A 26387-nucleotide genomic window follows, 5' to 3' on the forward strand; every position below is an offset into this window, starting at 1 on the left:
ATAGAAAATATTATTATTATTATTTTACAGCATTTCCATGGAGTCCGAAGACTCATTGCAGGAGACCCAAATCAATCATCATACACACAAATCCTATCATACCTCTCCTTGAATCCATTCACCATCAGGGAACTCGCAACGAATTCTGGCAATCCATTCCACTCGCTCACCACTCTCCATGCAAAAAATCTGGTCTGCACACCCCTACTAAACACACTCTTACACAACTTCCACGGATGGCCCTTAGTTCTGACTATTTGTCATATATTGAAAATTTTCACTTGCATCAATTTTATAAAATCCCTTTAATATCTTAAAAGTTTCTATCATGTCTCCTCTTTTCCACCTATCAACTAAACTTTGTAACCCACAAACCTTCAACCTATCTCATAGGGAGTATTCCACAGATCTGTCACCATATTGGTCATTCGTCTCTGAATCCTTTCGACCACTTTCTGGTTCCCAAAGAAACCCATGTGACCAAATCTGTGCACAGATTTGGTCACCTGGGTTTGGCTGAATCATAGCCTTATAAAGAAGGATAATAACTCCTTATCTTTACTTGTTATTGTGTTTTTCAACATCCAAGTAATTATTCATTGAGCTATTTTACCAACTTTTGCAATATGACCTCTGAACTTCAACTCTTTGTCCACCATTATCCCTAAGTTCATAGCGTCATCAATTTCGTGCAAACCAATACCATGAATATGATACACCATATGTAACCTTTTCAACTCGAAAGTGCATAACCCTATATTTTGCAACATTAAATTGACAATCATTACCTTTGTTCACAATGCCAATTTATTTAAATCATCCTGCAAGATATCTCCACACCTTTATCAACTATTGCTCTCCCCAGTTTTGTATCATCAGCAAACAACTGAATATCCCTCTTAAATCTTTATACAAATTAAAGAATAGTGGCCCTAGTACCAAATCCTGAGATACTCTATTAGTCACCATCATTCTCCTAGACTCCACTCCACCACATACTACGTTCTGGTGTCTGTCTGTCAGCCCCCCCCTCCCTCCATCCAAGTTACTAGCCTCATATCCATTCCCATCCTCCTCTCCAGTTTTGTAATAGTTTTCCATATGGTATTCTGTCACATATCTTGGCAAAATCAAGCAGTATCATGGCGTAGCTATTACCTTTATCTAATTCTGCTGTCACTTTATTTTAAAATGTGAATAAGTTACTAAGACAGGACCTACCCTTTACAGAGCCATGATGCCCATTACAGAGTATCGCATCCCTATCTGCCCACTGTTGTATTTTACCTTTCACCAATTTTTCCAATACCTTAACAACCACTCTGATATATTAATTACTCTATAGTTTTCTCCCTCTGTCTTGGAGTCACCTTTATACAGTGGTAGTATCTTACCCTCTTTCTACTCCCTTGGATTTCTGCCAGAGCTGAGACTTAGATTGAAAAACTTCATCAGAGATAATGCCAATTCTTTTGTACATTCATGTGGTACATGGGTTGATGTGCCATCCAGTCCCACTGCTGTGTTCAAATTCATATTTTTTAATATACTGAACATCTCCTGTTGACCTACCTCAATGTTGATATGCATTTCTGTAACATCAGCAACTATAAAATCACCACTTGGATGATACACTTTTGCAAAATGATCTCTCAGCAACTCAACTATTTCTTTTGGTTCAGTCACCTTCCTACCATGAGCATTGTTTAAAGTCATTCTACCATAGTCGTTTTTCTTCTTACTTGCTACATAATGAAAAAATTCTTTTTGGTTTACTTTGGCCTGTTTGGCTAATTCTCTCTCATAGTCTGATTTGGCCTCCCTTACTATACTAGTCACCCCCCCCCTACTTGCTTGCACTTTGTACTGCTTGTGTGTATGCTGATCACTTTTTTCTTTATATTTCCTCCACAATGTTTTTTTTTTTTTTTTTTTTTTTTTTGCAGTTCTTGCTTTATATCCCTACTCATCCACTCAATTCTAACTTCGTTTATTCTCCTGATCTTGGGTACGAAGTCTGATACTGGTGCTCCCGAGCAATCTCTGACCACTTGCAGTGCACTACTGACATTCTTTCCTTGCAGCTTCTCAAGCCATGGCACTCTTCCAAGATGACTCCTGAGTCTCTCATAATCATCAGCCTTAAAGCTGAACATAAACCCCTTCTTGACAGAGAACGCCACATGTTTGGTAACTTCCCAGAACAAGACCACATGGTCACTCTCCCCAATTGGAGGCAGAATGTCTACCTTGGTTTTGGATACATTTTCTGATGCTATTATCAGATCCAATATCCTCAAACCCCTCGTCCCCTCTATAGCATGTTGTTTCATGTAATTAAATTAACCTTTAGCAACTGTATAAATCCCACTTCCATCTTACCATGCCCCCCCTTTCCTCCCTCCAGCCGATGATTATTAAGTCTCCCATAATAATTCTTTGGCACTCATTAATACTAATTTGCCAATACATGGATGGCATCTACATCTTCCTGTGAACCCCCCCCCCTCATCTATAGCACTACCCAACAGTGTATGTTGTCCTATTTGACTCTAATTCACACTAGATAGTCTCAAATGAACCATTTCCCTCAGACCCAATATCCTCTTTAACCTAATTTTGTTGACTGTAATTCTGCAGTTACCATCAGCAATACCCTTTACATTCTATCCCTGCAACTATATGATTTTCAGTCAACAGGTCTCACTGATGCCTATAATTTTTGGCCAAGTCAAGCTTACAATGCCAAAAACTCCTTGCCCTTATTCCTGATACTTCTTGCATTCATGTACATGCATTTCAACATCCCTTTGTACCCATGGTTATCCTTGTGTAATATCATTACTAACCCATTTAAATTGGAGGCTTGTGAAATCCTGTTCAGCATTGCATAATCATTACTGTACTCATCCTAATTTATCACAGGGATGGCCAGACACATGCTTGATTTCATACTCCTTAATATTTCTAGTTTCCCTGGTTTTTTAGTACCACACTCTCACTAAACAACACTTTCTCCAAACATCTTACTCCAGAACCATTTCAATGTAGTCCGTTGGACATACATATATCCTTTCATCCATCAAATTCACTCCATACATCAATAAACTGCACACCATTCCCACCTGCACAACCTTCTCATTGACTCATTGGCAATCATGACCCTTCTCAGTTTTCTCATATCATACCAAGGCAGCAGACTCACAATCTTTACTTTCTTGCTCTTCTTTTTTTCTTCCACTAACAACTCTTTCATATCTTTTCTCATTTTTTTTTTCTTTTCTCATTTTTCCCCCCTTTCAAATCATTTGCACCAGCTAATACAATTAACTTGTTCACTCCATTCTTCTTCATACTTACAGCATCACTAACCTTCTTTATCTTCACACCTGGAAAACATGCTTCCGTCACTCTCATCAACCACACCTCCTATCATCGAATCCCCATACAATATTATCTCTTTTCTCCCAGTCTCTTGCACTTTTATGCTTTTTCCATTCACTCTTTCTTTCATTCTCTGTCCTTTTCCACATGACAATCATTTCTCCAGTTGCTCTAGCTCATGTTTTTTTTTTCCTGTGAAGGAGTCCATGTAAGCGTGCAATTTCTTTCTGTGCTAGCATCTCAACATCCACATTACTTTCAACCACTTCCTTCAAACTGTCATTCATATTTTGTGCACTATCCAAGAGGGATACACTCAGGAGTACATATCAATACTTGAAATAGAAATGCTCAAATATGGAGATAAGGTTTTACTGTGCCTACACCGTATAAACCAGGAGGCCTGATATCTATAAAAAGAAAAATGAACCAAATGTCAACATTGCAGAGGACTTTTCCTACTGAGTATTCTCACACTGGAAAAAAGGCTAGGAAAAACTGTGGAAGAGAAACTTGAAATACTACAGCTGGATTCAAGCTAAATAGGGGTTGGTTGTCTAGACCAAATTGTCACTTTTAAGACAAATAGTTGAGAAATCATAAGAACAAGGATCTCTATCCAAGAATTTCTGTCCAGAAAAGACATATGACAAGGTGCCGAAAGAAAAGAAATGTCACAATTACATGGTGTAAATGGGACATTATATTGAGCAATACCTAGTCTATATTTGAGTTATAAGTCAGCAGTTAGAATTGAAGGAATAGAAAGATGGTTGGATGTAAAATCAGATGAGCATACTATTTCTACTCCTTTTCATCATCTGTATGGATAGCATTATGAAGGGAAGTAGCATTAGACCTGATATCAAAATATATTAATCTCAGCTGTTTACTTTATGTAGATGAGTATCATATATGAGGGTGGTCTGAAAAGTTCTCAGCCTCAACCATAGATGGCAACACTATCGGCAAGATTTTTTTTTCTAAGTTGGTACATCTCTCATAAGCATCCATGTGAAATTGCAAGTCATTCTATCAAGTAGCTTGTTTTATACAGCTGTCTGAAGCAAACAAAAGTGTTATTATTATTATTATTATTAAACAAGACCTCATGGAGTCAAAGACTCATCTAGGAAGTCCTTTTATCTCACACACATCTCATCATACCGGGTCTTAAACACATTCAAACTCCTTGCAGACACCACACTCTCAGGCAAGGCATTCCAATCACTCACAACTCTGCACGAAAAAAACCTGCCTCTCACTCCCCTACTCACACCCTCTTTATACAGTTTCCAGGGATGACCTCTGGTTCTCCCCTGATCTCCCACTATTCTCTGTAGAACTTCTCCACCATTGATCCTATAACAACCCCTTACCAACTTGTAAGTCTCTATCATATCTCCCCTCTTCCTTCTCTCCACTAGACTCTGCAAATTACATCTTTTCAATCTTTCCTCATACTCGACATTCCAGAGGTCAGAAACTACCTTAGTCAGTCGCCTTTGGACCCTTTCCAACATCTCTTCATCCTTCTGAAAACCAGGTGACCAAATCTGGGCACAATAGTCCATGTGTGGCCTAATCAAAGCCTTATACAATGGAACAAGAATCTCCCTACTTCTACACGTCAGTGTCCTCCTCATCATTCCCAGAAGTCTTTGTGTTGTCTTCACAATTTTGGCGATGTGTCCCCTAAATTTTAGATCCTTATCCACTATCACTCCCAGATCTCTTATTTCCTCTACTTCCAACAATATATTCTCATCAAGCATAAATTCTGCATCTCATCTTTGTTTTCCAAATTTTAAAACCTTACATTTTGCAACGTTGAACTCACATCCCCATTTGCTTGCCCAATCACTCAATTTATTCAAGTCTTCTTGCAAGGCCACAACATCTTCACTACTCTTTATGGTTCGTTCCAACTTTGCATCATCTGTAAACAACTGAATATCTCCATCCAAATCTTCGCCAATATCATTAATATACAAGTTAAATAGTAATGGCCCTAAAACAGATCCCTGAGGCACTCCACTAGTGACTTTCCTTTACCTGGATATTGCACCCCTATACACAACTTGTTGATACCTATCAGATAGCCAGTCTCCAATCCAATGCACTAATCTAATATCCAACCCCATCTGCTCTAGTTTGTTATCTGTACCCCTTGAAATGGATAAAATTGAGTATCATGCGGTTATAAAATTCTTTGTAAAAAGAAGGTTTAACACCAAAAAATAATTTATTTGAAGTTCATAAAAGTTTATGGGCACTCTTCTCCTTTGTTTTTGACAATTAAGAAATGGGCTGCCAAGTTTAAACGTGGCCATACCAACCTTGAAGATGATCTGCGTGAAGGACTAGAACCATCGACAGGGTGTAGCATAGAGGACAGCCTGCCTCACGGCACTGCTTAATAAGGGCGCTTGTTCAGCCATATTGCGGTAGGCGCTGTATTACAGCAACAAGATATTTTACATCTGATGTAGATGCAATAGATTTATTTGAAGAATTAAAAATTCTCTCAAAAATAATACAAGAGAAAAGTGGTCCTCACCAAATTTTATCATATATATATATATATATATATATATATAACCAAAATCTTGTAGAAATTTATCCCAAAGTAACCACCACCCTAAGGATAGTGTTAACAATTCCTGTTAGCATAGCAAGTGTGGAAAAAAAATTTTCCAAGCTTAAACTGATTAAAACTTATTTGCAAACAGCAATGACCCAAGAAAGATTGGTTGGTCTAGCAACTATATCGATACAGGTGGACATAGCTTATAATTTAAATTTAGAAGAGCTTAAAAACAGTTTTATTGTGCAATATCCCCGTAAAGCAAACATTTAATTAATATTATTATGTAATTGTTTTGAATTAATGTTTCTCTTGTAATAAAAACAAAATAGCAATTGGAGATTTTCTTATATTTTTGTCTTATAATCCATCAGGGGTGATATTTAACTGTTTGCCTCAGGGCGCAATCTGATCTGGCGGCAGCCCTGTGAAGGACATCCAAAAAGCGTAACAACACCAGAAATCATTGATTAAGTATTGGTATTGGATGACTGCCAAGTCAAAGTGCATGAAATTACTGAGACTATAGGCATTTCAAAAGAACGTGTAGGATATATTTCTCATGAAGAATTGCAAATGAAAAAGCTTTGTGCAAAATGTGTGCTGCACTTGCTCACAGCAGATCAAAAAACGCACTCGCATGAAAATCTCTGAACAGTGCTTGGGCATTTTAACAAGAATAAAACTGATTTCATGCATCGATTTATTACTATGGATGAGACTTGGATTCACCATTACACACCAGAATCCAAACAGCAGTCAAAACAGTGGACAGAAACCGGTCATTCAGCTCCAAAAAAGACAAAGTCAATTCCATCAGCAGGAAAGGTCATGACGTCAGTGTTTTTGGATGCTAAAGACACTTTATTCATTAATTATCTTGAAAAGGGTAAATTTAACCAGACTGGACGTCTGGTAAACTTAACCAGAAAAAATTCGTGAGAAAAGACCCGGTTTGCCGAAGAAAAACTCGTCTTTCATCAGGACAATGCATCTGCCCACAAAGGTGTTTTGGCAATGGAAAAATTAAGGGATCTGCACTATGAATTGTTGGAACATCCACCCTATTCCCCCGATTTGGCTCCTTCTGACTTCTATCTCTTCCCGAAAACTTTTCAAACCACACTCGTATGTTTTATCTTCTTATTAAAAATATATATGAATAATGCAATATATAATCTTGAACACCAAACATCTCTGCTCAGAATTGAGAACATATTGCAAGAAGAAGACCAAATCTGAGAACAATAGTCCAAGTGTGGTCTGATCAGAGACTTATACAATGGAATGATAACCCTCTTATCTCTGCAGGTCAGTGTCCTTCTCATAATTGCAGCAATCCTCTGTGTTACCTTCACCACCTTTGCAATATGTCCCCTAAACTTCAGGTTTCTATCAACCATTAACCCCAGATCTCTTGTCTCCTCTACTTCCTCCAGCATAACTCCTCCCATAGAGTTTGCTGCATCCCATCGATGTTTCCCAAACCTCAAGACCTTACATTTTGCTGCATTAAACTGGCATCCCCATTCATTTGCCCATCTATCTAGCTCATTCAAATCCTCTTACAGGGCTACCACATCTGAACTATTACTAATAATCCTTCCTAGCTTTGCATCACCCGCAAACAACTGAATATCCCCTTGCAATCCACTGGCAATGTCATTGATATAAAGGTTAAATAATATAGGTCCTAGTACTGAGCCCTGTGGGACTCCACTCGTAACCCTCTGCCTCCTTGAAACTGCTCCACCATACACAACTCTCTGATACCTATCAGACAGCCAATCCTGAATCCAGTTGACCAATCTGACATCCAGACCCATGTGCTGCAACTTAAATATCAGCTTATCATGTGGCACCCTATCAAATGCCTTTGCTAAGTCTAAGAAAATTGCAGTATATGCCTTTCCCTCATCTAATGTTCTTGTAACTTTATTATAAAAGTAACTTTATTATTCTTGTAACTTTATTATATATGGAACAAGACACAATTGCTACGTTTAAAAGTCATTATTTCCTTTCTCGGACTTATCAAAGAAACAAACAGAGAAGTTAAGCTGGTTATCAAAACATCCTGATAAGCTTTGATGTTGAAATGACAGCTGACATCACTAGAAAGGCTTGGGAAGAAATCCCATAAGAGTGAATGAATGGAATCTGATGGAAGTGATGGAGTCTGTTGCTTGATGTCAGCAACACAAGATGTGTCATCGTCAATCATGACCATCAGCTTTAAAAAAGTGGAGAAGGATGATATGTAGGATTAACTGAAACCTGAGGAGCTGAGCAACTCTGGGAATTCTCTATAGAGAATGGCCAAAGTTATGTAATTCAGTTTCAATCAGAAAAATTCTTCGAAAGAATGAGATGTCATTTAAAGTCAGCATTTCACAGTTGTGTAGTTAGTCTTTAGAAGTAAGCTTATATCAATAAAAGCAGCTGTCAGCAAACTATTGTTTAATTATTAATGTCATAAAGAAATGTGATGTTAGGCAAATGAAGTTTTGCAGCATATTTACATGGAGAAAATTATTTTACATTACGCAAAGATAGAACAAACACATGCATAATCTGTGTTCAAAAATATAAAACTTTGCACTTTGAAAAATGGAATCATATCATCATTTTTATTCATATGCAAATTCCTCAAACCATTTATATTATTTTCAAATAAGTTAAAATAGTAATTGTGCACTGCTCCTCCATATTCCATATTCAGCTAATTGCTATGGGAATGGGGGGGGGAGCAGCATTATTATATCTTTTGGAGAGTAAATTGTCTGTTTAAGCCGATAATTTATCTCCATTTTCTGTTTTGTAATTATCATTATTACTAAACCTCCATGGTGGCCAACAGGTATGTCATGGGGAGGTTCATTCTAACTAACTAATCATTCAACTCATTTAAAGTTATTGGGAAATAGGAATACCCAATTTTTTTAGATAGAGTTCATTCATATATATCTTGCTATATCTTTCATTAGCTATTCCCTTCTCCAACTCTAATCTGAAATATAAATCTAGAAATTTTTGCTGAAAAATGGCATGATGTGATTCCTGATACTAACTAAATGTTTTAATTATTATATACAATAATCCCTCAATTAATGTGTTTTCGAATGGGGTGTTTTCAATTAGTTTGTCATTTTTTTCTATACTCAAATGCAATTAATGCACCTCTAAAATTCGATTAGTGCACCTGTATACATCTTAAAAATAAATGTTACAGATTTTAAAAATTTTCTATCTACATTTTTTATGGCTAATGATTTTAAAAAAATCACTCGCCAGGATAAAATAATTTAGTTATCGATTTAAAACATTTTACAAAGTTATTTTTTAATTGCATACGGTACTACACTATGTTCCAAAATTTATGTTGTCTGCTAATTACATAGCATTTTGCTGATCATATCTCGTTCCTCCTTTGCAATTATTTTCCTTACTTTTTTTTATTTTAAAGTATTTTCTCAACCTTTAATCATGAGTAAAAGAGTTAGTGAGCAAAAAGTGGAAGTGTGAAAAAGATTTGAAAAGTAATCTCATTGGAAGAAAATCTTGAAATAATAAAGAAAAATGAACAAGGCGAGCCCAGAGAAAAGATAGGACAAGAACACAAAATGAGTAAATCAACTATAAGAGCAATTTTAAGTAAAACTGCTGAATACAAAGAGAAAGGTAAGGCTGCTTCAAGTTTATCATGCATGCAGACCACTCAAAATCAAAGTATTATAATGATTGAATTAGAGAGACTTCTTTCTACATGGATTGGAGATTGTAACCAGAAACAGATCCCGCTAAGCACTGACCTTATTAAATCAAAAGCATTAAGTCTCTTTGCAACCTTGAAAGAAAGGGCTATCAATAATGGTAAAGAAGAATTCCATGCTAGTGCTGGGTGGTTTGAGCATTTCAAAAAGAGAGAAATAGCCTACATAATGTTTGAATCACAGGCAAAGCTGCAAGTGCAGATAAGGAGGTGGCCACAAATTATCCAGAGATTTTGAAGAAAATTGTGGAAAAAGGGACTATTGTGACCAACAAAGTGATTTCAACCTGTTAAAATTAGATGCATGGCAGGAAGATCCTGAAGTTATGAAAAACATTTAACTACTGACAGTCAGCCAAAAGAGTATTCATAGAAACAATTTGAAAATATTTTTCATACAATTGAAGTTTTTAAGCAGCAATGCTTAGAGGCTGACCCTGATGAAGAGAGATGCAATAAAATTTGCAGAAGAGTAGAAAAGGCAACAGGGCCATACCACCAGTTGTATGGGAAAAAAAAGAAACAAAATGCCTGCCAAACTATGTTAGGTCAATTCTTTGTTAAGAAGTAGAATAATAAATTTATATTATGAATATGTTTTTTATTGTATTTCAGCTTCATGGTTTCCCTTTAACTAGGCCCTGAGACATACCCTAATTATTTTATAAAAAAAATTAAAGGTCAAAAAAGAAATTTGAGGAACGAATTATATTTTATCAAATAGGTTATTATATTTCATTAGTGCATTTCGATATTAATACACTCATTTTAAAGAATGCATTAGGCACATTAATTGAGGGATTGCTGCATAATGTTGCTTATGTTCATATTTTATTTATATTTATGTCGTAAAACAAGAAATATATATGCAAAGTGAAATATCCAATTATGTTGGACTCTGCAGCAGTCTGGTATAAGTGTGTGTGTATATATATCTACTCTATAATATAAAATGATAAGCCTTTTTTTGTAACATTTTTGTGTCACGTTTTTTGAAACTCAGGGCTACCCTGAGTGTCAAGTCTTCAAAATTCGAGTCATCAGAATTCAAGAACAGATCTACCAGTCTGCAACTCGGGGAGATAGGGGAGCCCTGGGGGGGATGATCCCCCCTTTCAAGTCTTCAAAATTCGAGTCATCAGAATTCAAGGAGAACCAGTCTACGAGTCCGAACTCAGGGGGTTAGGTGGAACCCCCCTTTTGCGTCTTCAAAATTCGAGTCATCACAATTTAAGGAGAGCCGACCTACCAGTCTGGAATTCGGGGGGGGGGGGGTAGGCGCCAGGGGGGGTGGACCCTCTTTCGAGTCATCAGAATTCAAGAACTGACCTACGAGTCCAGAACTCAAGGGGTTGGGCGCCAGGGAGCGGAACCCCCTTTCGAGTCTTCAAAATTCCAGTCACCACAATTCAAGGAGAGCCGACTTACCAGTCCGGAACTCGAGGGGGAGAAAACCCCCTTTCGAGTCATCAAAATTCAAGGAGAACCGGCCTACGAGTCTGGAACTCAGGGGGTTGGGCGCCAGGGGGCGGAATCCCCTTTCGAGTCTTCAAAATTCCAGTCACCACAATTCAAGGAGAGCTGACTTACCAGTCCGGAACTCGAGGGGGAGAAAACCCCCTTTCGAGTCATCAAAATTCAAGGAGAACTGGCCTACGAGTCTGGAACTCAGGGGGTTGGGTGCCAGGGGGCGGAATCCCCTTTCGAGTCTTCAAAATTCCAGTCACCACAATTCAAGGAGAGCTGACTTACCAGTCCGGAACTCGAGGGGGAGAAAACCCCCTTTCGAGTCATCAAAATTCAAGGAGAACTGGCCTACGAGTCTGGAACTCGGGGGGATTGGGTGCCAGGAGGGCAGAACCCCCCTTTCGAGTCATCACAATTCAAGGAGAGCCGACTTACCAGTCCGGAACTCAGGGGGGGAGTAGGCGCCAGGGGGGGGAGAACCCCTTTCGCGTCTTCAAAATTCAGGTCATCAGAATTCAAGGAGAACCGGCCTACGAGTCTGGAACTCAGGGGGTTGGGCTCCGGGGTGGGGGAAGAAACCCCTTTTCGAGTCTTCAAAATTCGAGTCATCACAATTCAAGGAGAGCCGACCTACCAGTCTGGAACTCGGGGGGGGGGGGGGGGGGGGGCAGGGAGATAGAACCCCCCTTTCGAATCATCAGAATTCAAGTTGAACCGGCCTACCAGTCCGGAACTCAGGGGGGAACCGTAGGCGTCAGGGGGCGAGTCCCCCTAGTATATATATATATACATGCACATATACTTTGATCAGCAAAGTCCTAAATTGTCAGCCCATCTTCATTCATCCAGCATTTTGATCCCCCAGTTGGGTTTCCTTTAACTGGGTCCCGAGACATACCCTAATTCTTTTATAAAAAAAATTAAGGGTCAAAAAAGAAATCTGAGGAACGAATTATACTTTTTCCCATAGGTTATTATATTTCATTAGTGCATTTCGATTAATACGCTCATTTTAAAGAATGCATTAGGCACATTAATTGAGGGATTGCTGCATAGTGTTGCTTATGTTCATATTTTTATTTATATTTATTTCGTAAAACAAGAAGTATATATGCCAAGTGAAAAATCCAATTATGTTGGACTCTGCAGCAGTCTGGTATAGGTGTGTGTGCACATATATACATGCACATATACTTATTATTATTATTCATAATGCCTCCAAGGAGTCCGAAGACTCATCGCAGGAGGACACCTACTCTACAGTTGTCTCCATCACTACACCGAGCCTCTACTACCACTCATCTCCATCAACGCCATCTACCACCCACCACCACAACAACTAGTATTTTTTGTCTGTAAATTGCATGTGTTCTGAAGGGCCGATTTGTCTGTATGCAGGATGAAAAACCTGAGTTTCCGGGAGAAAAAACCCTGCTACCTCTGTATGAGATCAACTAACTCACCTTCGATTGAAAAAATTCATATAAAGATTCTTCCCGTCATGATGAGAATCGAACTTAGGCCTATACCAATCAAAGGGCGCAATGTACTGTCATATTTCCAATTGCGCTACGGAGGCACATGTTGGTCAGCAAAGTCCTAAATTGCTAGCCCATCCTCATTCACCAGCTTCTTGGATACCTGGTAATAGGGTGCACTACAGAAAGGTTGGGATCAGATATTTGATCAAAATCTCCAGTTAATAAAATATTGTGTTAGTCTGTCATAATATATGGTATACTCCATGAAGATATAACATCAGAAAATTATGAACATAATATGAAAAAGTAGGCATTAATTAGTATAAGTTGAAGGTCATATATTCACAAAAATTCAGCATGCAAGGTTTATTTTTTATTTATTTATTTTTGTAACTATCTCATTATAGACAACTAGTACAACAAAAGCACCATTTGGTCCCCCAGTTGGAAGTCTACGTCTAGATAAGGCACCAAGAGTAAGTACCTAAACAGAATTATCTTCATTTATTTTCTAGCAATAAAATATTTCTTTATTGTCAGTTAAGTAGATAAGTTTTTAACAAATATAAAAAATTATTGTTTGCACTAAAATATTCACAACCTCATTTTTAGGCCCCTCTAAAAAGCTGACTAGACTTACTCACTTGATACTCTCAATTTCCTTGATGTAATTCAAACCAGTGCCAATTAATCGCTGTGTGACTCTTAAATTTCCTTTTCTTCTTGACATAGATTGGAAATATGTTGCAGTACTGTATAGGTAGCGGTGTACAATACCTTAACATTGAAGAGTTGCTTACAACTTCAGTAACTGTCTTTCATATTTTCGTATACTGCTATTGGTATTTGTTAAAATAGGAGAAAGTAGAACTGCCTAACAGTTGGTTATAGAACATTTGAAACTGAAAATGATGGGTGAGGCAAAACCCAAGTTTCTGGGAGGAAAAAAATCCTAGCCAACTACCTATATACAAGACCAGCTAACTTTTGACCACCTTCATTTGAAAAATCCTTTATAAATCTTCACATCTTAACTGAACTGAATCCTAGGTCTTTCCAACTAAAAATCATGGTTGTTCTTCTGGACTGCACTGTGAAAGCATCTGTTCTCCTGACTAAATACAGGTATCCCTTGCTTAACGCGGGATTTGATTAATGCGGCAAAATTAATTGCTGCAATCCCTTGATACATGCAGCAAGAGTTTTGATTAATGCGCCTTTAACCCTGCAGATCTTGCAGCTGATCTGACAGATACATGAAAAGTGTTTAATGTAAATATTCTTACACAATTCAGTGTATAGCTGGGAGGTCATGAGTAGCTGTGCATTCATATGTTATGAGTGATATTCCGCACTGTTTTTTACTGTCAGTTTGGTTTAACACATGTTATGTAAAGGTTTGTGATATTTGACAGTAAATTGTATCTGAGAGATACTGCGACCTCTGATGTCAGTATAGTATGGTTTAGTTGTTTGTTTTTTTATTCTTTGTTCGATAATTTCTAGTTTGTAACTGAAAATAAATAAACCATCATGTATTACTGAAATAGAGAGCCAAAGGCTTATTTGTTGTACATCTCATCTAGGAGATGTGCTTTACATTATGGAAAATACTAAGCAAAGTGATCTGGAGCTTACTCCACCTTTACTACGAGTTGCCCATACACTGCGGTAGGCTTAGATGGAATATCAGCTCGGGTGTTGCGTGAATGTGCAAATGAATTGTCAACCCCTCTCACCTGGATATTTAACTTAAGTTTGAACTCTGGTATGGTCCCTAGGGAGTGGAAGTTAGGCAAAGTGGTTCCTTTGCATAAGGGTGGCTCTAAAACTGCAGTATTGAATTACAGACCAATCACCATCTCAGGAGTAGTGGTAAAAGTATTGGAAAAGTTGGTTAAAGACAAAATTCAAGAATGGGTGGATCAGGATATGATACTCTATAGAGGCCAACATGGTTTTGTTAAAGGTAGATCCTGCCTTAGCAATCTATTAACTATTCATAATAGAATAACATCTGAGTTGGACAAAGGAACTGGCTACACAGTGGTACTTCTGGATTTTGCTAATGCTTTTGACAGGATACCCCATAGAACACTGTTATGCAAATTGGAGCAGATGGGAATGGATATTAAATTGGTGATATGGATAGGAGAATGGCTCAGGGAGAGATACCATAAGGTGGTGTATGGAGGAGCCGAGTTCAGAATGAGGCAGGTGACCAGTGGTGTGCCTCAGGGCTCTGTGCTTGGGCCAATGTTGTTTAATTTGTATATAAATGATATAGGAAACGGCTTAAAGGGAGATATTCAGTTGTTTGCTGATGATGCAAAGTTGTGTAGTGCAATAAAAAATCAAGCTGCTGTTGAAAGTTTGCAGGAGGATTTAAATAAGCTGGTAAAATGGGCAAAAGAAAATGGATGTCAGTTCAATGTGGAAAAGTGTAAAGTCATGCATTTTGGGATTAAAAGATTACCAGCTGTGTACTACATCGATGGAAAGGTACTCCAAGAGATTGATGAGGCTAGGGACTTAGGGGTATTGGTAGATAGGGAGATGAAGTTCAGAGGACAACACATTGCTAAGGTGTCCAAGATTGCACATAGGATTACTTGGTTGTAGAGGAACACACTGACATCCAGAGATAAAGAGGTTATTATTCCCCTTTATAAAGCATTGATACTTCCACATTTGGATTACTGTGCTCAGGTTTGGTCACCTGGATTCCTTGGAGATGAGGAGGCTGTGGAGAGGGTTCAGAGAAGAGTGACCAAGTTGGTGAGTGATATAAAAAATGCTCCCTACATTGATAGATTGAGAGCTTGTGGATTGCAGAGATTGGTTGATAGGCGAAGAAGAGGGGATATGATAGAAACATTCAAATTACTAAAAGGTTTTTATAGGATTGATGCAGGGGAAATGTTTCAGCTGTGTGATAGTGATGGAAGAACAAGAGGTCATCTCTGGAAATTAAAGAAGAGTGTGGTTAACAAAGGTGTCAGAACAAGGTTTTTTGCCTGGAGGGTGGTGAATGAGTGGAATTCATTGCCTGACTTAGTTGTGAGCTCTTCGTCTGTAAATGAATTCAAGAAGAGATATGACAGATATTGTTTTGCTAGTTTGGGTCTCCCGCGATGAGTCTACTGACTCCATGGAGATACCCGTAATAATAATAATAATAATAAAAGTTTGCTTATGCTTGCATCTGCCGAAACTTTTAATTTCTATATATTCAGCACGAAACTCATGTAGTTTCTATATTCGGCTATGAAATAATGTTGGATTCAATATCCACTTAATTTGTATCATCATGTATTATATTTGCAGTGTTTTTTCTTTATGATTTATTGCTTGTTTGCCGAGGTCTGGAGAATCATTTTGCTTGTTATTGTAGAATTTCTGCTGATAAGAATAAAACTAAAACTGTTCAAATTTACTTTGCATTCATTTTTTATCTTTCTTAAAAGAGTACATTATAAAACGAATTATTAATACGGTAATCGATCATGGACAAATTGTAATTTTTACCATTGATTATTAGATTTGATTAATACAGTTTTGATATACGCAGTAACATCGAGGGATACCTGTATAATGTTTTGTTTATTTGTAATTTTGTGATCATGGACGAATTGTAATTTTTACCATTGATTATTAGATTTGATTAACACGATTTTGATATACGTGGTAACATCGAGGGATTAATTAACTGCGTTAATCGAGGGATACCTGTATAATGCTTTGTGTATTTGTAAGCAAGATGATGATGATGTTATACTGCACAACAAAAGTCATCTGCCACCTGAAGACTTTTTTAAAACATTCATGCTACACTGACATTCAAACACAGCAGGTTAGTAGAAAAGCCAAAATGCTGTTGACTTGGCTACCCAGGCTGTTGGACTGTATAGCAGATAAGCTGAACTACACATTGTATGTGTGTGTGTGTGTGTGTGTGTCATTCCCACTCATGAAAGGTTATGAACTGTCATATGTAAAGTATTACCACATGAGTGAGCTATGCACTCCAAGCATCCACATATTCCAAACCTCTCTTTCAACACATTCTAGTTATCATGCCATCCATTATTGCTGCTCTTGCATCTGGATAAAACACTCACTATCTTCCCTCCCACACATTTTTTTTTGCTGCACAGTTCCTAACAATAACATCAAGCATCTTGCTACCCAATTTGCTTTACCTCTCTCTCTCTGATCATTTGTACAAACTGTTGCTATCATATCATCTACATTCTCACCTAGCTTTATGGCTGTAGATACTCTCTCTGTCATTCCTTCAAGCAGTTACTCCTCTAACATTGTATTCTGCACACTGAGAATCATTGAATCTCCATACTTCACTCCTTTCACAGATCATTCATTCTCCTCCCACATTCTCCCTCCTTGCTGCTTTCTTCTCATTCTCTTTCTTTCCCTTGTTCCCATTCTTTCTCTCTCTCTCTCTCTCTCAGTTTTTCTCTCTTTCCCTGGTTTTTCCCATTCTCTCTCTCTCTCTCTCTCTCTCCTCTCATTCCTATAACTTTTCCTTATTCTTCTTGTTTCTCTCACATCAGTCAGCCTTTCAAGTCTTTTACTATCTCTGTTAACACAATCATTTTTCATACCTTCTGCTTTTCTCTCTCAATACTTTCAACCCCCTCTCCAAGCATCCCACTTGCAATCAATCATACTACCTAATATCAAGTCACTCACTACACAATGCTTGCCTTTCTTTCCCTCACCTTGGCTACTTATCTCTCTCTCTCTCAACAAATACTAATTTCCTTAGCACTTATTGTCACCACTGAAAATTGAGATACTGATATCCAGCTCACCCACCTCTGCCCATTGTCAACATTTCATGCAAATATACACTCCTCTCCATCCATATCTTAACTGCCATATTTTTAAATGCCAGGAAGCATACATGCAACAGGCAAAGCACACCACAAAATCTTGCATTATAGTGGAGAGGGTTCAGAGAAGAGTGACCAAGTTGGTGAGTGATATAAAAAATGCTCCCTACATTGATAGATTGAGAGCTTGTGGATTGCAGAGATTGGTTGATAGGCAAAGAAGAGGGGATATGATAGAAACATTCAAATTACTAAAAGGTTTTTATAGGATTGATGCAGGGGAAATGTTTCAGCTGTGTGATAGTGATGGAAGAACAAGAGATCATCTCTGGAAATTAAAGAAGAGTGTGGTTAACAAAGGTGTCAGAACAAGGTTTTTTGCCTGGAGGGTGGTGAATGAGTGGAATTCATTGCCTGACTTAGTTGTGAGCTCTTCGTCTGTAAATGAATTCAAGAAGAGATATGACAGATATTGTTTTGCTAGTTTGGGTCTCCCGTGATGAGTCTACTGACTCCATGGAGATACCCGTAATAATAATAATAATAATAATACTTGAAAAATTAAAAAATGATTTAGAAAATGAGTGCCCACTAGTATTAGCAAGCATGAAGTGAATCACTTTAGGGCAGTGTTTCCCAAACTTTCAGTACTAACATATACCTTTCTGTACACCTTTTAAAATTTTAGTAACACAGGAGTATCCCTCTCACCCTCCCTCTCTCTCAGGAAAACCAATTTGGGAGAACTTATAATATTTCATCCAAACATGAATAATTATAAATTTTTTTTTTAATGTTTGCATTATAATAAATTAAGCATATGAAATAATTTTAATTTTTAAATATATATTTTAGTTATATCAGGTAATCAAAAATGTTCATGCAGTTTTTCATAATAAAAATTAAACAACTGTAGAAATTTCATAAAATGTTTTATTCATGAAAGTAAGCACCTTCACAATCTACAACTCTTTCCTAACAAGATACAAGTTTGTAAATTCCAATTTTATAAAACGCTTTGTCTTTAGAAGTAATAAACCTTGCAACCTCTGCTTCAATCTCTTTTTATTGTGGAACTGTCTATTTTGCATGTGATTGTTTAGTGCCAAAAAAAAAAAGGTCAAATCTTCTCATGGGTAAGTTTTGCAATATGAAGTTTTGCGTTGTCCTGATAGCACTTTCTTCTGATTAAGTAGTCCTGGCTATTTCTGAAGTAACGCATCCTGCACATGCTCGAGTTACATCGAGTAGATCTTGGCCGGAATTGTTTGGACTGCAATGAGAAACTCATAGTGGACAATACTGACTCCAGTCCACCACACACAAAGCATAGTCTTCTGGGGATGAAGTGGTGCCTTTGAAGTGTGTGTTACTGGATCGTTTGGTGACAATCAATGAAAAGTTTGCTTCATGTTAAGAGTACAAGATCCATTTTTCATCAGAAGTGAACAAGTAATCCAACAACGGCTTGTTTTTATGATGTGAAAGAAGTGGAGAACAAATTGAGAGCCTTTGAAGTTTATTGTCATCTGATAATGCCCGTAAGAGCCATTTGCTTAGCTTCCATGATTTTCCCAGTTGATGCAAGTGTAAATAAATTGTTTCACTACTTGTGCTAAACATTTGTGAAAGTTCTTGACATGTTAATCTTAAATTATTTCAACAGTGGCATGGCATGTAATTCTTCATTATCAATAATGGAGGGTCTTCCTGAAGGTGGTGCATCTTCAAGTGATTCATCACCAGAAACAAATTTTTTTAAACCATTTCTGCATAGTACGTTCTACTACCACATCTTTTCCAAATGCCACACATATCTTATGGGATGCTTCTAAAGCCTTCAAGTTTGGTTTAAATTCATAAAGTAAGCCCGAATTACACCAAGTTCAACTGACACTTTAAAAGGGTTCAAAGTCACAGAAAAAGAGTACACACCAAGTTAGAGCACACCAGTTGACTGATTGCATATCTGTGCCTTATGATGCACATAAAAATTGCACTTTGCAAACTACTACAAAATAAATACAAAGTCATTGCAGCGAACTCTACCGAAAACCGCATGAACTTTTTTGGTTACCTGATACAAATCCAATATACATACAGTAGAAACAAAAATTACAAATTTTAAATTTTGATAATAAAAAAAAAGTTTAATGAGAGAATGAAATTTAACAGAGTTCCAACATCACATGGTTTGAACCATTTGAAATTAAATTTCCAAACTACAGTTTTGAATGCAATCATGCCATCAGCTGGATGCAACCTAAATGGAAATCAGTAGATACATGCCAAGAGACACATTTTGTTCTAAACTTCCTTTAAATTTTTTTAGTTATTGAAATATTAATTATAAAATGGACCTACACTTATTTGTAACAATTTGGTAACGAAAATAGCAGTAAAAAAATTAATCGAAACTTTTTTAAAAGAAAAAAAAGTGTCTCATATCCCCAAAAGATCTTTTGCTTACTCCTGGGGTATTCCACAGTGAGGCCCAGGAAGCTGTGATATGCTTATGTCAGGAGAGAGAGAGAGAGAGAGAGAGGGAACTGTCAGTCCAAAGAGCAAGATTTGCCTATCTGTGGGGTTAAGAGTAGTGAACAGAGATCTCTTTTTTGAAAGAGAGCTCTGTAATAGTTGATCCTGTGTTGGTCCACATGCAGTCTTGCTGAAAAACAGCAAGACTGCATGTGGACCAACACAGAGGTGGGCAAAAGGATCTGCCCGATATGACCAAATACTATATATATATGAATTTGTTATGCATGTATAGAAGATTGGACATAATTTTAGGTCTCTGTCCATGCCTACAAAGCCTCACTATGTCACTGAAGACAACAGCATAGATTGTTGATCAATCAGTCATATAAAATATAAAAAATAAACCTTACTGTTTAATGTTTTAACAGCTTAAAATCTAGCTTTTAACAATAGCAACTGTGTGTGTGTGTGTGTGTGTGTGTGTGTGTGCACGCACATATTTTTTTCCCCAACTTACTGAAAAATCCTAAACATCATGTATAGAAATTTGAAATAAAAGATATTAATGTTTTTTTCTCTTTATTCTTTATTTTAATTATGCTTTCCAAAAAGATGTGGAGAAAGGTTAGTATTCTCTACTAATAAATATTATATCCAATTGTATAGATGATCAAAAAAAATTTATTATCAGCATTTATTTTTCCAACTGAAATGGATTTTGTAGAGCTTTGGAATATCACTGCAAAATGTATTTCATAAAACGTTTTTATGAAATACAGAGATAAAAGAGAAAAATAAAAAAAAAGCACACTAAATAAAAGGAAAAACTTGCTAGAAATTTTTTTGATCAGCCCCACCATATTTAAAGTTTTGTAATAATGCATTTGTGAAAAGGATGTAACCAGTTTAGCTATTTATGATTTATTTTAGTTAACTGAAAACTCAAGTGAAATGTTCATTTTCATTTATTTTTTGTTTCTTTGCATGCTTGCATCATTAACATATTAAACATTTTATTCATGCGATATACATAAGTCTGGTAATTTTAATGCTATTGAGATTTCTGGTTTGTACCTATAAATGTTTCAAAATACATCTGAAAATTTAAATATTTAAAACATACATATATCTATCTATGTCCTATGAAAGCAGAAAATTTAAATATTTGGTCTTCATATTTGTACTGACATTAGCTCCGAATGGCTGCACTGAACCAACCAAAGACAGGAGATATGCATGGTGTCCGTGGAGCAGACTATGAGTGCTACAGACAATCACGAAGAGCAAATTTAAGGGGTACATTCCGTGCATTTTTAGCTTCAAGGGTACAAAACCTCGACAGTATAGTGAGGTATAAAGATGCAGGACTGCCTGTTGTAAACATTAAGGTTGGTAACTTTAAAAATGACTCCATATGCATTTTAAGGATTTAATAATTTACCTGAAAGTTTATTTTAATAACCTGAATGCAGCAAAAAAATAACTCCCCTACTTTTCACAATTCTTTATAGGGCGAAGTGCTGTTCAACTCCTGGAAAGATGTTTTCAATGGTGCAGGTGGTCTCTTTCCATATCCACCTCGCATTTATTCCTTTGATGGCCGTAATGTGTTAAGTGATAACACTTGGTAAGAATATCCAAATTATTCTATCTTTCTTAAGCTATATATCTAGAAAGAAATTTTAACCCTTTCCCCTTATCAATTAGAACGGCCATTGGACAATACCTCTATTCTGATTTTTTATATTAATCTCTGATATTTGGATAGATGATGTATGTATGTCATAAAAGAATGTAGTGTATATAAAATGAAACTTACTTCTGTAAAATGAACTACCAAGGCTGAAATTCACTATTGAGGATGCAGAGTAAAGATGAGAAAACATTATTCCTTACTTCCATAGTAAAGAATAATTGTTTCAGCTTAATACATGCACATTATTATTATAAGCATGGTATTTTACTTTCAGCAGTTCAACAAAAAGTCTGTGTAATATATTTCTCAACAAATAGTGCAATTAGAGACAACTGGGATAAAAACACACTAATTAATGAATCACATGTCCCCTCATACAGAAACTATGCTGTATAGACTGAAACAAAACCATACGTTGCATGGGCAAACACAGTATCTAACTAAAAACTATTGTTATTAATTAGATGTGTGTGAGTTCGATTTCCCAAGGCAGCAATAAAATTCAACCGAACGTGTTAAAATTCGTAAAAGTGTTAAAACTAAGTAATATATATATATATATATATATATATATATATATATATATATATATATATATATATATATATATATATATATTACTTAGTTTTAACACTTTATATATATTCATTATATATATATATATATATATATATATATATATATATATATATATATATATATATATATATATATATATATATATAATGAATGTTATGGCAGTTTCACATATGGAATTTGGTTGAAGAGAGTTAGCATTTCAACTCAATTGTCAGCTATGCTTTTATCTTTCAGTTGCGCGATCTTTTGTTAATACCGCACCAATCATATGGACGTTTTAATAACCTGCCTTTGCTGTCTGTTTCGCGTTAGGCTTAATTACCGTAAAGGGAGAAAAGTCACAAAAGAGAAAAATGTTCCTGGTCTGGGGATTCCCTTATTCAGGTAATATTCACTAATTTCATGTTATCAGTCTGTGGTGTGCCAGTATCGGTAAGTGGTGATATTATTTGATCTATTCTACGTTAAAAAATTTAACCCTGAGATGGATAAGTGGCTGATAAAAAATTAAAAAAAAAATTCCGCAAACAATCAGAAGAAGCAGAAACAGACTCAAAAAAAGGACAGTATTTCATATTTTACCAGAACAGCCCACATCGTCTTCAGAACCAAACGGTAAGAGGAAAAAAATGTAATATATGCATTTGATTTTTGCAATATTCGCTGTGTATGTTTTGTATTGAATATAAATACAATAAATATTATAATAATATATCTCTCTATTACGATTTTTTTCAAGGGGGGGCCGTGAAATATTTTAATTTTTCCAAAGGGGGGCCCTGATATCCAGAAGTTTGGGAAGCACTGCTGTAGTGGGAATATGAATCATTTCAGCTGGGTTTTTTTTTTTTTTAAGTTCCTTACAAAGCCATCGTAAGATATGTAAGTCTCTTGCTAGATAGCATTATGTTTTTCCCTTATGGACTGAAAAGTCAGTTCTGAGTTATGGTCTTTTTGTTGTTTTTTTCTAATCAGATTTTTCAATATTTTTCTAATAAAAAATTATTTCTTCTAATGTTTCTTGAGCAACCCATCTGCCCAACATAAAAATGCCACAGGGCATAATATATCTCATTATTATTATCATCACGTTATGGAGTTAAAACACTCATTATGGGCAGCCCATGTTAACACTGCATAATGCATATCATGGCTAGATCTGGAGGTGATTGTGAATAGAGATTTAAAATTCAAAGAACATATTGCAAGAGTTGGCAAAATAGCTCAGAGGATTACTTGAATAACACATTGACAAGTAAAGATAGGGGGGTTATTATCCCTCTTTACAAGGCTATGATTTGGCCACATGTTGACTACTGTGGATGTAATGTAATTCAGAGATGAGTAACGAAGTTGGTGACAGGTCTGTAGAATGTTTCCCTGTGAGAATAGATTGAGGGTGTGTGGGTTGTAGAGTTTAGCTAACAGGCATAGGAGAGGGGATATGATAGAAACTTATAAGTTACTAAAGGGATTCTATAAGATTGACTAATAATTGACTAATTGACTAATAATACTAATACTAATACTAATTGACACAAAAGAAATTAATACTAATTGACACAAAAGCTTTGTAGAGTTGAGGAAGCTACAGATGTGATATATAATGTGACATATAGATACTTCCCCATATATATATATATATATATATATATATATATATATTTTTTTTTTTTTTTTTCCCTCCCCAATAAACTGCTTAAACCAGTTTTAGTTTGAGATGAAAACATACATCCAGTATTCTATTGGTACACTGTAAACACTAGCTGTGTAAATTTGGAAGATGCTGTTGGAAGGTATTATGGTATATTATACTCAACCTACAGATTTGTGTTTTGTTTCTGCAAAATGAACATCTGTGCCTCAAGAGGAAGGTTCCAAACTCTTAGATTACAGACCCAGGCAACTCCTTATACATCTTGCAACCACTAGTACCAGTGATTCTAATAATGAAGTTGGATATATACAGACAACGTTTTGATAATATTGTGTGTGGAGACACACAATAACTTGCAGAAGTGATATGTGACCCCCCCCCATACATATTGTTTTTTTTTTGCACAATAAATTTGACAGTGATTGGTATGAAACTTTATTTTATTATTTGTGTGGCGACCCACATTACTTGCAAAAGTGATATGTGTGTACCCTCCCTATGCATATTGCAAAAGCAACATGCATAGGGAGGGCATGCACATATCACACACACACACATTGTGTGTGCGCGCGCGCACGTGTGCATGTGTGTTTAAAACTGTAGCTTCTTTCTTTTATTAATGTAATACAAACATTCCATTGCATAATTTTTTTCAGCCAGACTATGCTGTTTGGCAGAAATAGTTCTATTAGGTAGTAAAAATTACTTGTAATCATACTTCACTGTACTTAAATGCTTAAAAACTATTTATGAGTAGAAATTTTTTTTTTATCATTTATATTGTCAAACAGTTACTGACTTCTCATGTTTTATCTTTTTTTTTTTTTTTTGCTTTTAGGCCACAGAAACTGGTGTGGCATGGCTCTGACAAGCTAGGTGTACGAGATATGGATGCATATTGTGATGCCTGGCATTCTGGCAGCTTGAGTAAAGTGGGATTGGCAAGCTCTCTGCTACGCAGCAAACTTCTGGATCAAGAAAAATATTCCTGTAACAATTCCTTCATTGTGTTGTGCATTGAAGCTACAAGTCAAGATGACTTCAGAAGAAGACGTAAAAGAGCTCTTTCGATGGATGATAAACGAGAATTAACTAAAAAAGAATACGAGCAGCTGCTGAAAAGTTTAGACGATGTGAATGATGTTGCAGAGGACATTAACTTATGAAATGGATGTTACAATGTTAGACAAGGAACACCAAAGTGAGGAACTCAGCAGAATTAAAAGCAATTACCAGCAAACTGATGATATGAAAAAGTTTAATGTGTTGTAGTGTGACATGGACAACGAAGATAGTTTGAAGGAAAAAGAAGTGGTCTTTTGTCCACCACTACACTCTCCAAGAGAGGTTTACACTGCCTGAATCTTCCATTTTTTTTTTTTTTTTTTTTTTATACAGCTTAGATTGTGATCTGTTATATTAACTGCATTTATGAACGCTTAGGATCTGCTTTGTCATAATCTAGTCAGGGACGGAAGACCACTTCTGAGCATGTTATCTGTTCTGTACATCATAACCACAGTTCAGTTTCTCTTTTCCTTCTTGCAGTTTGTGTGTGTGTGTGTGGTACCAGTCACCTAGCCTGGTGGTAAATAAACGATCACAGTTCCTGTGAAATTCGTCAACAGTCATCACATGAAATTTTGTCAAAACAGGACTAACTATCATTCATGGCATGTTAAACTGGTAATGTGGCAGGTTCCAAAACACATTAGGAGTGATACTGCCTGGATCAATTGAAATAAGTCCATTTGAACAGAATATTCAATTAAACTTACATTCATTCCTCTTAAATGCTTCTTTTGAAAATGGGAAATACCATATAAGAAATAAAATTGCAAATAGAATCATGAGAATCTCTTTTTTTTTTCTTCTTTTTTTTAGCTTTTTTCCCCTCATATAAGATTAACAATAATTATAAATTATTTAACTTACTATCTCTTTTTACTCCCCTGATTTTCTATTTTTTTTTTCCAAGTCTCTAGTCTGCCTGATGTTTTCTAAACATTTCATCACAGAGACGGGAAAAAATAATAAAATAATCACAGACAACGAGCTTTCTCTGAAAGCAATAAAAATTTCTTTCATATCTCCATAGTTCCTGAATTAAACAGCTGTTCTAGGGCATTTATAGCAAGTGAGAACTGCTGTTAACTATCACTCGTTTTGTTTGTTTGTTAGAACGTGTGTGTGTGTGTGTGTGTGTGGTAGATGGGTGGGTGGGTGTAAGCTAGGGTCCTTGTCTTCCTACACTGTTTCTCTATTGAGATGTTAAAATAGTTTATATTTAATTCAGTGGAACATGTTTGTTTTGAGTCCTACTTACATAAGATTCTAAATTTGATGAAACATGAACCTTTCTTTTTAGATATTACATTAATGAAAAATATTAACAATAATTTATGTTCTCAATGACAAAAGAATTTA

At 36.2% G+C, this 26387-nt stretch overlaps 1 protein-coding gene across 1 annotated transcript in view; it reads left to right on the forward strand.

Moving 5' to 3' along the window:
• Mp (collagen XV/XVIII-type protein multiplexin) overlaps positions 1-26156 on the forward strand; it is a 339834-nt gene extending 313678 nt beyond the window's left edge. The window contains exons 24-27 of the mRNA XM_090402408.1: positions 13099-13167; positions 21222-21416; positions 21540-21655; positions 24799-26156. Coding sequence (XP_090258534.1) covers positions 13099-13167; positions 21222-21416; positions 21540-21655; positions 24799-25126 — 708 coding nt within the window. The 3' untranslated portion in view covers positions 25127-26156. The remainder of the gene's footprint in view (positions 1-13098; positions 13168-21221; positions 21417-21539; positions 21656-24798) is intronic.
• The last annotated feature ends 231 nt before the right edge of the window (positions 26157-26387 follow it).

This window comes from Typopeltis vanoorti, chromosome 2 (assembly GCF_054136105.1).
Source record: "Typopeltis vanoorti isolate ZY-2024b chromosome 2, IOZ_Tvanoo_1.0, whole genome shotgun sequence".
Lineage (NCBI taxonomy): Eukaryota > Metazoa > Arthropoda > Arachnida > Uropygi > Thelyphonidae > Typopeltis > Typopeltis vanoorti.